General features: G+C 35.2%; 1 protein-coding gene across 1 annotated transcript in view; it reads right to left on the bottom strand.

Annotated features, from left to right (window-relative positions):
* LOC135696729 (transcription elongation factor SPT5) overlaps window positions 1-12,919 on the bottom strand; it is a 30,298-nt gene extending 17,379 nt beyond the window's left edge. Inside the window, exons 1-11 of the mRNA XM_065216215.2 lie at window positions 12,760-12,919; window positions 11,430-11,571; window positions 7,432-7,497; window positions 6,498-6,535; window positions 6,209-6,237; window positions 4,751-4,810; window positions 3,983-4,048; window positions 3,448-3,478; window positions 2,596-2,664; window positions 1,576-1,662; window positions 495-659 (exon numbers count right to left, since the gene is read on the bottom strand). Of these exons, the coding sequence (XP_065072287.2) occupies window positions 495-659; window positions 1,576-1,662; window positions 2,596-2,664; window positions 3,448-3,478; window positions 3,983-4,048; window positions 4,751-4,810; window positions 6,209-6,237; window positions 6,498-6,535; window positions 7,432-7,497; window positions 11,430-11,571; window positions 12,760-12,816 (810 nt within the window). The 5' untranslated portion in view covers window positions 12,817-12,919. The remainder of the gene's footprint in view (window positions 1-494; window positions 660-1,575; window positions 1,663-2,595; window positions 2,665-3,447; window positions 3,479-3,982; window positions 4,049-4,750; window positions 4,811-6,208; window positions 6,238-6,497; window positions 6,536-7,431; window positions 7,498-11,429; window positions 11,572-12,759) is intronic.
* Window positions 12,920-15,118: the final 2,199 nt, after the last annotated feature.

Here is a 15,118-nt window from a genome sequence, read left to right as displayed (position 1 = left end):
TTGTAGTCCACGATTATGAAGCAAATGGAAATGTGCAATAACAAAGTAAATCTGAGTACACAATTGTGAAGCAAATTTGAATATGACAATATGAAGCACATTTGAGTGCATGATTATGACCTATAGGTGCCGAACTACAAAACAAATTTAATGGTGCAATCATAAAGCAAATTTAAAAGCAGCTTATCAGGCAAATTTGAGTGCAGAATTTTGGAGCCAGTTTGAGTGTACAATTGAAAAGCAAAATTAATGGTGCAATCATAAAGCAAATTTAAAAGCAGCTTATCAGGCAAATTTGAGTGCAGAATTATGGAGCAAATTTGAGTGCAGAATTATGGAGCCAGTTTGAGTGTAAAATTACAAAGCAAATTTAATGGTGCAATCATAAAACAAATTTAAGAGCAGGTTATAAGGCAAATTTGAGTGCAGCGAAGTGAAGTACACAATTATGAAGCAAATCTAAGTGGATATAAAGGAAAGTGCTCATTCGTTACCTGAGCAATATCATCTTTGTATATCCCTCTTTTACATCGAACCCAAGATTTTGGTTTAACCTGCACAACATCTTTTACGACTTTAAGCACATCAGCCATTTCTCCAATAGGGACCATCTGTTGCTTCCAAATCCCCATCTTCAAAGCACCAAAGCCATCAATCGCCTAAAAAATAATGATTATTTTACAGCATTTAATATAACAGAGCCAACTCTGCTGACAGCAGCTTTAACAAACAAACTAAAAGGAGACAATCAATGTAAATGCTGGTGTTGTTGGCAATGACATTCGCACTTTTTATCGAATAGTTGGGTAATGACTGGAAAGAAAAAAGGTCAGAACTAAACGTTGGGCGCCAATTTTGAGATAATATTTGCTAGATAGATAGATCACAGACCCAGATAGCGCCCAATATATATAAAATAATAATAATAATATGTGCCTAGATAGAGAAGAAACCAACAGATGCTAAAGCCGAAAGGCGAGCACATAAATACGGGTAAATTCTATAAACATAACTACTATATAAATAAAGAATTATGCATATTTCTCAATCCGAAGAAGCTCTTTAGGTGATTAATTATAGAAAGGCAGCTTGAAGATTCTCAAATTTTTAGGATTTTAATGGGAATTCCTGTATTTCCCTTGTCACATGAAGCAGACTGAATGACTAAACAGACTTATTAAATGAATTCGCAGTAATGCATAAAAACAAACTAGAGCAATACTCAGGGAGGATTGATAGCAGGGGCCACTTGGTCAAATATTGGGGGGCAAGCCTATTGTTATAATAAGATGACATCAAATCTCCCATTGTTTTAGAACAAAAGACCATTGTCCTCTAAAGTAATTGGGGGGCGGTCGCCCCCTCGCCCCCAGGTGTCCACCACTGATTGATAGTTTAAAACACTTGATGCTACCTGTCATAAATTATTTTTTCTGGCATTACTACTAAAGGGAGCTTCTCGTACCTCTTGGCATAAATGTCATCAATGCTACATAGAATTTAAGTATATTATTCTTAAAATTAATATGTGATACACAATTTTCCAAGCAGAAGATACTGTATATCATCACACACGTTTTTGAGATGACTCTGTTTGTAGGCCTCGATGTAGATGTACCCCTTTAGTCCTTCTGGAGCAACTGCAGACTTGATTTGTATTGCCTGAAACAGAACATTGAGCGTTCTTTACGTAACATGGCAACATAAAACTTTGATAACAGAATCAATATCATGATGATGATGATCACATTAAGCGTGGAACTCAAAATTGCAACCTAGAACCATTCTGTTCTTCACAACAAAGCTTGTAAAGGTCTCTTCCTTTGGAATCGATAACTATAGAACAGACCGGTACATTGTAATCAATAGTGAATTTTAGACAACCTGACTTAAGGCACTTTGTAGAAATTGGAAAAAGTTTGGAAAAAGCATTTTGCTTTAAATCTTCTTGGGTTCGCTACCGACATCATTCATAAAGAACCATTTCAACACGCGCTGGCCTAATCCCCAATTATTTTACATGAAGTTGCCTGATGATCGCATTAGGCGTGAAACTCGGAGTAGCAACTTAGAACCGTCCAGTTCTATACACCAATAGCGTGCGAATACGAACCATTGATTGACAACTGAGAGGTAGCAGGTGATGTGACACGTGACTAAACGCATGGGATGAACGAACTGATTGGCCATTCAATAAATAAATCTACCAATCTGTTTATAGAATACAAGTTTATTTTAAGCATCAAATATTAATCTGTTCTTCACGATCAAGTAGAAGAGTAGCTTATTGGCAGATAAAGCTTGACGGCAGAGAAAACTTTAAAAAATATAAACTAAAGCTAACTTAAAGAGCAAAACTAACAGCAAGTAGCGATAAGGGAGTGCAAAAAGTGATTTTTGAAAACATCATGGAAAGATGAATGATACAAAAATTTAGTATGAGCAAGTGACATGACCAGAGCAGCACTGGAACCCACAATACTGTTAATGCTCTACCTCGGCGTCAAAGAAAGAAGTGAATTACAAAGCCTGGCAACTACCACTGCAAATGACTTTGAAGCCTAAAAAAGTGATAGTTGTGTTAGCGAAACATACATTTTCTGTGTTTTCCAATGCCAGAGCTTTACGCATCAGTGCAATGACTGTCTGCTTTTCTTCTCCAATCTAATACAAAAAGACGACATGAAGTTAGTTCAAACATAAAAACTGTAAATTGAATGTCTTTCTGCATGCTGGCACAAAAGCCAAGTTGATGACGTAATATAAGTGAAGTAACACAAATAAGACATTTGATCACAACACAATTCGTTGAGCAGAAAGGTCTTAGCCGGTGATACTCTCAAGAGCTCTTTAACCAGGGATACAAAATTGTTTAAATTAGAGAAATAAAGTAAGGTTTAATTACGCAAAGACCATTAACATAAAATTACTTTAGAATAACGATAGATTTATCAACAAAAAATAGTATCATAGAGCTTAAACAAACTTTAGCTTACGACAGAAAGAAAACATTTGCTTGCGGTTAGGAAAATCTGTTATTCTCATTTTGCTACCCAAATCACTTTCACAAAGCGGGAAAGCTTAATATTAACATGGTGAAATTTGTAGCTGAATTGTTTCTTTAAATTCATAAACAGTTAAAAACTCTGAAAAAGTGCGCTTTTTTAGATGTGCCTGCAGACGTAATTTGATGGGCATGGCTTGCGTGCGAGCGCACTTTAGCAAGGCCTGTCTGTAGCAAGGGATAGATTTGTAAACACTCTCGTTTACATGCCTAACTGAGTGTAATAATATGCTGAAGAGAAGAATAGCCAGAACAATAAATACACGAAAACAGAAAATATTTTTCGGCGATATGAGTTAGCATAGGACCCACATGAGACGTAAGTCTTTGCCAAAACAGTTTCAGGATGAAAATGTTTTGTAAGATTGCAATAGGTTACTTACTCGACATCGAACCATCCAAAGACTTGGGTCTCTAAAATGAGGAAGAGCTTGGTTAAATACGACTGGCGAGCTAACTGAAAAACATTTCAAGAAGTCATTATGCTGATGACAATAAAATCTATGGCTGTTATGATTATTATAATAACCTATATTAAACTAGTTATGTAAGTATGGAAGGTCTTTATTGACGGCAGTAAACCATGCTGGTAAATGTTTATAGAGACAGTGCAAGTAAAAGGGTAATGAGTGGCATTCGTCACATATAGAAAAGGGTGACCAATGTTACGGGGGGGGGGGGGGGCTATGGTATGATATGTTGAAGAGTCACGAAGTATTTCAAGGTTTCAATTGTCATCTAACAGTAAATTTTTTAAACCCCCCTCCCCCCAATACTTGCAGTATCAATACGCTCCTGCTTCTGGCTAATCTTGAGAGACCCTGCTGCAGCATTTAAGGTACAATTTTCATAGAACTGAGTGTATACTAGCGTCAGAATACCAGCTGCACAAGCAGTGTTCATATGGAAGCAACTTACTTCACACCAGGCAGTAACCCCTGCTGCTCGATGTCTTCAGGAGTTTCGTAATTACCATCTGGGTAGCTAAACGAAAATAAAATGATATATTTCAAAGCGCGAGACAAAATTCTACTCGTATTCTGCAAATTCATTTTCATTTCATTAAGCAACATTCTAGCAAGATATTTACTAGAGGTCTTTTTACTGCAACACATCTATTGTCATAAACAGAACGAAGGAAGAAATTATGAAAGAATCTTCGTTAAGTGTTGCATAGGACACCGAGGTAAACCTAGGGGGTTATCGAGTTCAGTGCCCTGAACAAGTTGAAGAACGTTTGAAAAAAGACTCCAAGTCAAGTATGATAAGTCACAATTTAGTAATTCGATTCTTTGTCTTGGTTCAAGTCCTTATAAGAAAATGCTTATAAGAATCGTTAGAATATTTGTTCAGAAAATTAAGAAATTCATCTAGAAAGGAGCAGAGGAAAAAGGCAATGCAAAGGGAGCAAGATAGGAATCATTGGAAGTGATAGCAACAAAATCCCACTTGGAAACATGAGAAAATGCCAAAACAAATAGAAATAAATAAAGCCTAAAGGTTATCAGAAGGTGAAAGGAAATTTGTACGCAGGTGTTGATCGAAAGCAACATGACCAATTAGAAACCGCTAACAGGACTTCTAAATTTTGCGACTTCAAATAAACATTTCCACGCTAGCGATAGAACTAAAGTCTTGGAGCTTTTTGAACATTTTATGAATATCTAGATTTATAGATGTGTATACCTTTCTGTGGCGGCATATTTACGTTTGAAATACTCTGCAATATCTTCGACTGTTTCCTGTCTGTAAAAGAAAAAAATAAGATTAAATTACAGGTCAACTGAGTAAAAATAAAGCACTTCATAGGGAATTTTAAAAAAAAGATGTGGCGGAAAATTATGCAAAGAAAATTTAAATCTAACATCAATTAAAATTAACTGTTCGACTACTATTTTCAAATTTTACGGTACCAACCGCCCTGCTTAAACGGCGTAGAGTACTACTAATTTACCGAATATCTTAATATTCAAATGTTCATTGTCACAGTGTAAGGCAAAACTGCCTATGTTTTAACGCAATTTAAAACAACAAAGGGGCCTTAGACCGCATTAACTGGGTCGTGAAAAAAATGGAAACATCTCATTCAAAGCTGTGTGTTTTTAAGATCGCAAGACGCATGAAAAAAGATCGCAAGACACAAAGTTGTAATTTCGAAACGTCCTGTTCTATACACCAACGCACGAAGATAAACGTTAAAAATATTTCCCAGGCCCCCATTGTCACGCAAAGATCTCTTAAGAGAGCAGAATACTTCTAGTCACACGCTCAATATTAGCGTTGATTATATCAAAAACTTGCATATACATATACAGTTCACATGTCTATGACATCATATCATGCTGGAGCTGAGTGTCCAAAATCGCTTAAACAGACGTGATTTTAAGATTGCTTCTCACGACTAATAAAGATTTAAGTGCAATGTAGCAAGGCTGAAAAATAGAATAAATCGCTCTCTTTAATGATTGCTGGAAGTTCGCATCTTCTTACGATACGAAGAAAAGGCTTGCAAGATCAACAGAGCCGCTAAAACCTCGAACAAAGCGAAACTATAGCCATGCTGAAGAAACACGGAAACAGAAATCCCAGTTCTCAAAGTTTCTAGCTTGTAGAGCACTCAAGTTTTTCATAATGCAAACGGCAAAATAATACAGAACCCAAACCGCTTATCAGAATTTCTCCAAAGCAATAACTTGTAGACAAATGAAATGTTTTAAAAGTTTGTTTCATGAATTGCAATAAGGATTTGCTAGGGAATTATCAGAGAATGTATCATTAACATGAACAGTTGCATAAACTAGATAAACTCGAGTATCCAGTATCATTTGCGTGGCTTATCTTGTGGGAACACATAGTATGGTTTGGATTCAATTCAGATTTACAGAAACAAACTGGGCAACAGAAACAAACTTCTGTTTGCTAACTGATTCATCTATGTGAAAAGCTTGGCTTTCCAACTGTGAATGTTTTTGCCCTCTCTGGAATCCGAAGATGGCTTACATCTAGGTTAGCACTAAAGTTCAAGAGACGGAAAAAATTGCATTTCGTCTCTTATTTTCCACACAATTTAATGCTATAAATGAAGACAAAGTGCTAAGAAAGTGAGGAGACAAAAGAAAAAAAAGTAATTATTGTAGCACTCACTTCCAGAGATTGGTCAGTCTGCGAGCACCCTGAAAATGAATATAAGCAAAATATTGTAAAGATGAATGATTCTATTGGGCAAGAAAAAAACTGGACAGCAAACACCTTCTTGAATTTCAGAAAAAATCAACGCTATACAAACACAAGGTCCTGTTAAGATGTTGTTGAATATTAAAGTCACAATATATTAACATATTCTTACATTGGATCAGCTAGAATGCTACGTAAAGTCTTATACTTGTAAACTGAAGAAAAGTCAGAGTAACAAAATCTTTATTAATACACTCACATGAACATCTTCTCCACTAAGGTTAGAGCTATCATCAACTGGAAGAAAAATAAAACAGTTCTACAATACCAAGAAAAATTGTTAACACCATCAACCAGAAGAAAGGCAAAAGAAAATCACATCCGAAAAGTACATGTCTAACTTTTGGCCTTGAAGGAGTTATCTTCTGTACAAAAATATTTTGAAACATACTTAAAATTTTCGTCTGATTCTCTTCAGAGTATGAAACGTCAGAATATAGATCAAAAAGTTTTCTACAGTAGGAATACTTATACCCAGTTGTGAATTAAAATAGGCCAATCAGAAATGTGACAACATGACTGTTGAGGTGTCCCGATCTGAAGAATGTCAGACAAAAAGCTTGAGTATGTTTCAAAATATTTGCTCTTTTCAAAGCCATTTTAAAATTCTGTACCACAAAAAGATTGTTTGAAAAAAATTCTTCTGATTTTGATAAAAATTAATTTTTAACAGGTTTTCAATTCATTGCTACGTGCAGCATAGACCAATAATGCAACAGTTTCCTGATTATCTTATCAAGCATTAAGCTTACAGTTGCAACTAAGAACTGTCAGGTTCATATGCCAAATTATTCTGATATCAACGCATTTTGTTGATTATCAAAATTTGAATGTAGCAATGATGGAATCAAAACATTTTTGGCAGTTTTCCAAATACATTAGTTGAGTGTTTACTTTTATAAAAAGTATGGATGATAAAAAATTGCATAAATGGAAAATAAAATTTACAAAATTATTTGTGTCAGGATTGCTACAGACTCAAACATCTCAAGTAGAATTCATAGAAGGAAATATAGTAAAATGTGGAAAAATACCTCCTTAAAATACAGTTTGTAATATTTAATACTGTCTATAATGATAAACATAAAATGCTAATAAACTAAGAGATAGTTAATAGATAAAACAGATCTTACTGTTGCTGTTATCAACATAGCCATCTTCAGCATCAATCGCATCATCTTCATTATCATCATCCACATCTGGAAAAGATAAAATAATTTTCAAATACCAGGATTGATTGGGAATACAACAAATTGCGTGGCTATCAGAATTTAAAACAAACACAATGCTTCATTTGATTTCAGCTCTTGAAATTGGAAAAAACTGAAACCCTGGAAAATAAAAGTTTTTATTTATGGCACTACCAAAAAGAAACCTGGAAAGATTGAAGATAGAGGAGAAAAGCAGAAACATGGCATACTGGTAAAGTACTTTTTGTTGACACCCTCAATGTATAAACATTGGAAGATGACAAAAATTAAGGAGCCAAAAGCACTTTAGATTAACATTGCTCTAAGCAATATCACATCTTTTAGAACAGAGGGAATTCAATTTGTTTTTGCCACTGAACAGCTCTCATTAAAAATTCCTATGTATACACTTTTGTAGATATCTGTTTGCTCTTGATTCTTTTCTTGCAGACACAATGTCAATAATGCTATACTCAAACATCCACACATAACTGAAATGTGTGTGTTATCAGGTAAGTTGCTTGCACTATGAAACTTGATCTTATAAAGTGGTTAATCTTCAAAAAGTTGAAAATATTTTTCTTTCAATGATATCCTTACTCTTTCAACCAGTAAATATCCAATAAATATTTATACATTTTCATGAATATTAATGGAGGCTACAAAATAAAATTGTCAAATCATAATAGGTTTCTGATAATTGACCTTATACTGGGTTTACACAAAAGGAAATAAATGAAATCAGGATAGCAGGCCCTTGAAAAAAATCTTGTTATCGTCTTTTGTTTCTAAAATCCTGACACATTATCAAATAAATCAAATAAAGTATTGAAGACAATTTGGATTTAAAGTTCATTATCATAATGGCCACGAGCACATCAAAAGCAGCTCTGACATTTGATCTTAACATCTTACATCTTACATTTGAAAAAGCATTAGACCATTGAAATCGCAAAAAAATAGATAGATGAACTGCTCTAGACAAAGCCAGAAGCACATCACTATACATCAAATGACTCTGCCCTTCAATGAGGGCTTTAATATCCTCAGATAGCAAAGAAACTTGATTTCTTTTACTATTTGCTATTACTACACAAGTATAAATAATTGTGTCCCAGCACTATTTAGTATCCAAATTAAATGCAATTGCAACGCTGACCCCATCGTTTTTGCCCTGTGCACATTGGGTGTTACTATAGAAAACAATAGAGCTTGCCAAAACACAACAAAAACTCCAAAACAGTTTCTTATATCAGTGCCAAATGTTGCCAAATGGTGCTTTTGTTTGCTTACCCAGTGTCACTATAGACCAATTACTTATAGCAATTTGACCATTTTGTCCATAGTGTGTGTGAGAAAAAAAGAAGATATTACATAATCTATTTATTTTTCTGATGTTTTCTTTGATTTTGAGTCCTCTCTAATAGTTTACCATTAAGAACAAACTAATTGAGAAGAATTGTTTTATGCAAATGTGAACCACACCAAAGGTTTTATGGGCTAAAGTTACCTTTAGTTTGAGAAACAAGGGCCCGCATGCAACCTTTAGGAGGCCAACACAGAAATGTTTTTTATGTCTTTTTACTGTGAGGCAGGCCCTAAAATGAGAGACGCTTGATCAAGCGCGAGCACCTCCACACTTGCCTCAGAAAATTTACAGGCTTGATAGCTGATCAATACAAAACAAAAGTGTAAAGTTTTCATGGCTTTCTCAAATCCCAAGTAATGTTCAGATCACATGTGCTCTTTTGCATTTGCCTCGCTACTGTGTTGCACTTGTGCAAACTCAATCAGGCGAGCGTTAGATCGTTTGTGCAAAGCAGTAAATTGTGAGGAATGAATGACTCATCAATCAACACATTTCTAGTAATTTTTTGTGACCCAAGCAAGCAAAATAGACGATAAAAGCCAGTAAAATCAAAACAAACACATTAATTATAAGTAAGCTGAATTAACCACATCTCAACAAAAAGATGCATTTGAAAATCAAGTCCACAGCAAATGTTTAAGAATACTACAGGCACTTAGCAGGCCTTGCCCGGAAAGGCGCTCGATAGAGCGCGCGCGCCTAAATCGCACCCAAAAATACATTGGAGAGCGATTTATAGAGCCCCTCAAAACGTAAAAACAATATTAACGCGGAGCAAAATAAATTTTTGGAATTTGTTAAATCAACTTGATCAAGCATAAACAATCTTCCCAACAGACCGCAATATTATGATTTGCGTAAAAATTCAGCAGTCACCCCTTGAGAAAAAATTCAGCAAATTCGACGTTGGGTTTTCGATATCATTTTTAATCTGAAAACCCTCTAATAACCATCAAGGAAACAGGCCATCAAGCCTAAGCGTATTCTCCGGCAGATTTATTTGATTTTCGAGCAAGCGTTAATCTTCTATTGAAGTATATATTATTTTCTGTTTTTTTAATAACTTAAAATCGCCTCTGCAAATCAGCGATCACGTTTCCGTCCAAATTATCGCATTGCTTTTCATTTTTCATTTGCTTTTGCGAGTAGTAGATGTTCTAGCGTTTCTTATAGAATTGATAACATGAAAAAAGGAACAAAGTTAAATGTTCGATTTAAAGCCATGCGTTTTGATGAAGCAATATGTGAAGCTAAACATAACAGTAGTGATACTGACACTGATAAAAGCTCATCGAATGATGGCAACTTACATATCTAAAAAAATCTGAACAATTTTGCGACTTTGTTTTATCATATTTCTATATTTATATTAACATAGTGTTTGTTGCATGTTTTGTTATTTCACATTATGGTGCTTACTGGTATCACCATTGAATTTCATATTTAACATTCTTCCGAAGCTTTCGATTTGAAGCTCTCGATCTCCTAAAGCTCTCAAAGGATGCTCTCAAGGACATTTACTTAGAGGTGCGAAATAGAGCGCCTAGAGTTTCTAAGGGGCTCTTTTTATGGAGCACCTTCATTTTACTTAGAGCAAGGCCTGACTTAGCATTGTAACTACGCTAGCACTTTTTCTGGGCAATAAAAGGTTTGGAACAACTTTTTGCGATCATCTGGTAATAACGACTATAAGATATTGGTGATATACATTATAAACTTTATAAAAAAAGCACATTTATATCGAGTATTTAATCCTTCTTGGAGTACATTAAAGGTCATCAAAACAGTTCATTTTCATTTTAATGCGCGGAAAATTTCTTAAGACTGTTGATCAAAAGACAAAAATGATTTAGAAGCTTGATAAGCGCCTAACTGAATCGAGGGGGCTTGATTAAACAAGCTCCTAGCTTTTGCTCATTTCCAGGCCTGCTATGAAATGGCATTTTGGATGTAATAAATGAGTTTAAGGGACCCTGTGCTTGCATGATATCTCAGTTTAATTAAATGAATGCCTGTTGATTACCACTCTGATGTTCTGTGGGCAGATGACACACATTGACAAAAATACATTGCAAGTTGTTTTTAGCAAACACAAGCTTAATTTAAGACATTTATTTGTCTAATACTCGTTATTACATCTTTGTTAAAAAATCAGGCAAAATTAAAACTGTGGGGCAGCTTTTCGAGCAACTGGAGGTCTGTCTCAGGTAAAGACATACTATTCTTTGTAAACTAGGATAACAAAATGTGGACAGTAGCAACATATGAAAATTTGACTGGTTTAGTTGCTATCTTATTATCTGGGTTTCTTGCACCGAGTCAAATCAATTTTAACCATACTCAGCATTCAGATTTTATTAATTTTGAATTGAAAACATGAATTACAAAGGGGATGTTTGGTATACAGTTGCTACCTAGATTAACAGTGTGCAATAAATAAATGAATAAAACTTAATTCATTGACAGTGATATTTTTTAGTCTTAAGCATGGCAGCTAAATAGAAGTAGTTGTGACTGAGCAACTAACCATTTCTCTAATTAATATTTCACCACCAAAATAGGTAGAGCTTACCTGCTTCATCAATGATAAAGCCACCATGACTTGGTTTCTTTCTCTTTTTGTTCCTTCCTTCATATTCCTCTTCATCCTCCTCATCATATTCATCATCGTCTAGCTCATCATCTTCAGAATCTTCATCACCAAGATCTTCCCCCTGGGTTCAATTATTTTATATACATCAATATAAAAAGTCTGACTTCAAAAGCCAATGATATTGATAGAAATTGATAACTCAAATTTCCTGTGAACCCATTGAACAAATTTTTATGTTACAATAGGTTTTTTGTAATTCTGAAATGCTGATAAATTAGGATTTTAGCACTCATACAATAACTTTAACTTGTATTGGTCAGCATAAGAACCATCTGATTGTCACAAGTTGAAAATGTTGCTATCAAAATAATGTTGCTTTTCTAAACCAGCAATCTATTCTTCGCAAGAGCAATTGAAAAGGAACAACCTTGAATCCTATTTATTCCCATTCTAACACAATTGAACTTTTTGTGCATATTGTAAATCATTATTTGATTTCTGTTTTTTTAAATTGTTTTTTTTATTCTTACTGTTATTATTCAAACAAAACTAATATTAAATTATATTAATTTCGTATTATTAATATTGTTTATCTGTATTTGTGAGCAGATTGTGTGTTTTTCTAGATGCTCTTTCCTCATAATTTGAAAAGCTTTGGCATGGAAATGGATTGAATAAAAATAGCATATTATGCATAGATTTTAAGAGATTCCTTCAAAGGTATGTACAGTTAGATTAAGGGGGGTCTGGGGGTACTCCTCCAGGAAAATTTTTAAATGCCACACCATGTAGGTTTCTACAGAATGGCAATGGAATCATCTTGTATCTCAGTATTTTGATTTGATATTTTGAAATGACCTATAGCTACCCTAAAGCCATTGGTGCCTAGAATACAAAATCTACAGACAAGCATATTCCAATTCTATGGGAAACTCCAGTCTTAGTTTATTCGCAATGTCCTAAGCAAAAGCTGGTTACAAGAGGCATTGCCCATTGCTAACAAGGGACATAAAAAAGTCTACAGTAACTGACTTATGCTCAAGCATTGTGTGACAAATCGACAAATTCTTAGGCTGCATTTTGCCCATTAGAAGCTTGCTGCACACATTGGACCAAAACTAAACAGTGTGCAAACATTGCACACTTTGTCAGCATTCTTGCACAAATTTTTATTTGCTTTTGCACACACAAGATCTCAAATATAAACAAACTTCATCAACAAGGCCTAAGGCCTTATCATTCACTCTATAAGACGAAGTTATGGACAATTTTAGGCCAAGCACATGAACAGAACTTAAAATAATCAGACCTCTGGTTCTTCTTCCCCTCTGTCATCATCTGAGAATTCCTCTTCGTTATCTGACATTGTCTTTACAGGTTAAGAGAAGATTATAACTGAAGACACGTTTTCTCGAAAGTAAAATCAGCAAGACCAATATGGCTGATAAGCTACCTCATGTAAAATGTGTGCTCCTTCGCAGCGAGAAAGTAACGGCAACGAGGCACCTCAAAAATTAGTTCGATTTATCTGAATCAGCTACCAATTTAGTTAAAATTTGCTACCAAACATCATCAAAAGAGACATAGATTGGTATCCCTTCAATGAGGGTAGCAATAGAAAATTTGGGAAGACTCATTACATTCAAACAGGAAAATATTGCTGCTGCTTTATGCTTTAAATCGTAAAACCTATTCGTGTTTTTTTAAAGAAAATAAATATAGCTAAAGATTGCCGAACAAATGCAATATTTCCATTCCCGAGCACTGGTTGATCTGTTTTGACATTGCACCAGCTGTTGCTGCTCTTTATTCTCATTGATTTGATGCTTTATAGCTGCAATGTATACAATATATGCAAAACTAGCTAATCTAAATCGAATAAAGCTTTCTGTTTATTTCATCAACAACCAGCTTCCTTCTTCAGAAATTGTCGAAATCCCTTCAATTTCTTTGGCTCTCATCGTTGAATTTAAAGTTGTTTTTGGACTTTGCGTTCCTGACTTTTTATGATGGTTAACTAGTTTCAGGAATATATTTTGCAACCTTTTATAAATACCCGAAGAGAAAAAGCAGAATTTGGTTCCTAACTGCAAAAATATACCTAATCTTTCTTTAAACTAAATATATATTTACAAAGTAGGGGGAACATACATATTTAAATGGGAGAACATATGGTTCTTGGGTGTGGCATGGATATTTCGATCTGGGCGCATTTCTGCCTCAACAGCTGGTGCTAACGAAGAAGGGGACTTGAACTAAACTTATTAAGAAATATACCATCTTCAACCTGAATTCAAAAAGGCATTAGAAATATTAGATTCAGCTCCCTCAAACTCCCCAAAACGCTTCAAACAGGGACGTTGGAGTACAGTTTGGGGTGAGTCGGGGTGTCTTGAAAGAATTGGCAAACTTTTGCTATAATCTTTTTCCGCCATAATCTTTTATTCCTTAATTTCATACTACAGCAAAAAAGTGAGTTTGATCCCAAACACGCCATAGCAGCTCCAGACCCTGACTATACTGTGGGGGAAATTTAAAGCTGTTTATAATGGACACCATAAAGCAGGAAACAGAGTCCAGAAAAGTTGTTAACCTTCCTATAGATAAAAACATCCCAGAAGGCAAACCTTCCTCACAAAACAATAGAAAGTGGGCGGTGTCATAGGAGCTTCTATTGTTTTTTGTGGACCTTCCTCCGGTCAGTGGTCGTGCGACGGTAATGTTTTCCTGACTCTGGCAGGAAACATTTTTTGTTAATCATACAACCTGTTTTCTAAATAAGATTTACAAAGATTTAAGCTTTGTTACAAAGAACTGCCTTGTTACTATTATATGCTTAGGACAAGGTGAACTTATCTGAAATATGCTCTGATTTTCCTAGGAACAAATTTTTTCACATTGCACCCGCTTCAAAGTTTAAGGACATGGCGCCTCCTTTTCTAACTTAAGATTTACAGTTTGTAGGAACTCTCGATTCACCATTAAAAAATTCCTTTGCAATGCAAACTGATCTTAATCCTGGCTATCGGAAGTAGAGTGGTGAGTTTTCACCAGATAATGTGGAGGATTATTTCGAGATTTGTAAATTGAATACAGCAGCAGCTGGGGGGCATGTACCCCCCCCCAGTTTTCGGCAGGAAAAACTTTGTTTTTCGTCTAAATCTGGTTAGAAAATGTTAGGGAAAGGGTAATTATTTTGGCAACCTACTTTTTGTGATGTAATCCTGTGACTTTTAAACTGTCTTTACATAGCCAAACGTTAGTCATTGGCCTTCCCTTCAGGTAAGATTGGCGTTCCTTGTTGGTAAAAGGGCGTTTTTGTGCTAAAGAGGGCGTGGCCTTAAAACATTTTGTTTTGTCCCCGCCCCCCAGGGCGAAATAGTTGGCGCCGCCATTGGTTGAATATAGGTTATATACCCAGCCATGATTCTAATTTCTATGTATAGTTTTTATTCACCTTCATTCCATGAAAAATGTTTAAAATGATAAAGAAGAAAGTATGACCAGTGAAGTCGACTCCAAGCATAGTCACGACTGGCTACAGTCACAAGTTTCCAAGCAACATTTGGTATGACTATAACCGGAGCCTACTGTACTGGCTTTTAATTCACTAGGAATACTCCGGTACTCTACTGCAGGGGCGGATCCAGCAAAAACCTGACTGTGTT

Source organism: Rhopilema esculentum, chromosome 18 (genome assembly GCF_057945365.1).
Source record: "Rhopilema esculentum isolate cy_ngs chromosome 18, ASM5794536v1, whole genome shotgun sequence".
Taxonomy (NCBI): Eukaryota; Metazoa; Cnidaria; class Scyphozoa; order Rhizostomeae; family Rhizostomatidae; genus Rhopilema; species Rhopilema esculentum.
This window is presented reverse-complemented; position numbering and strand designations above follow the sequence as displayed.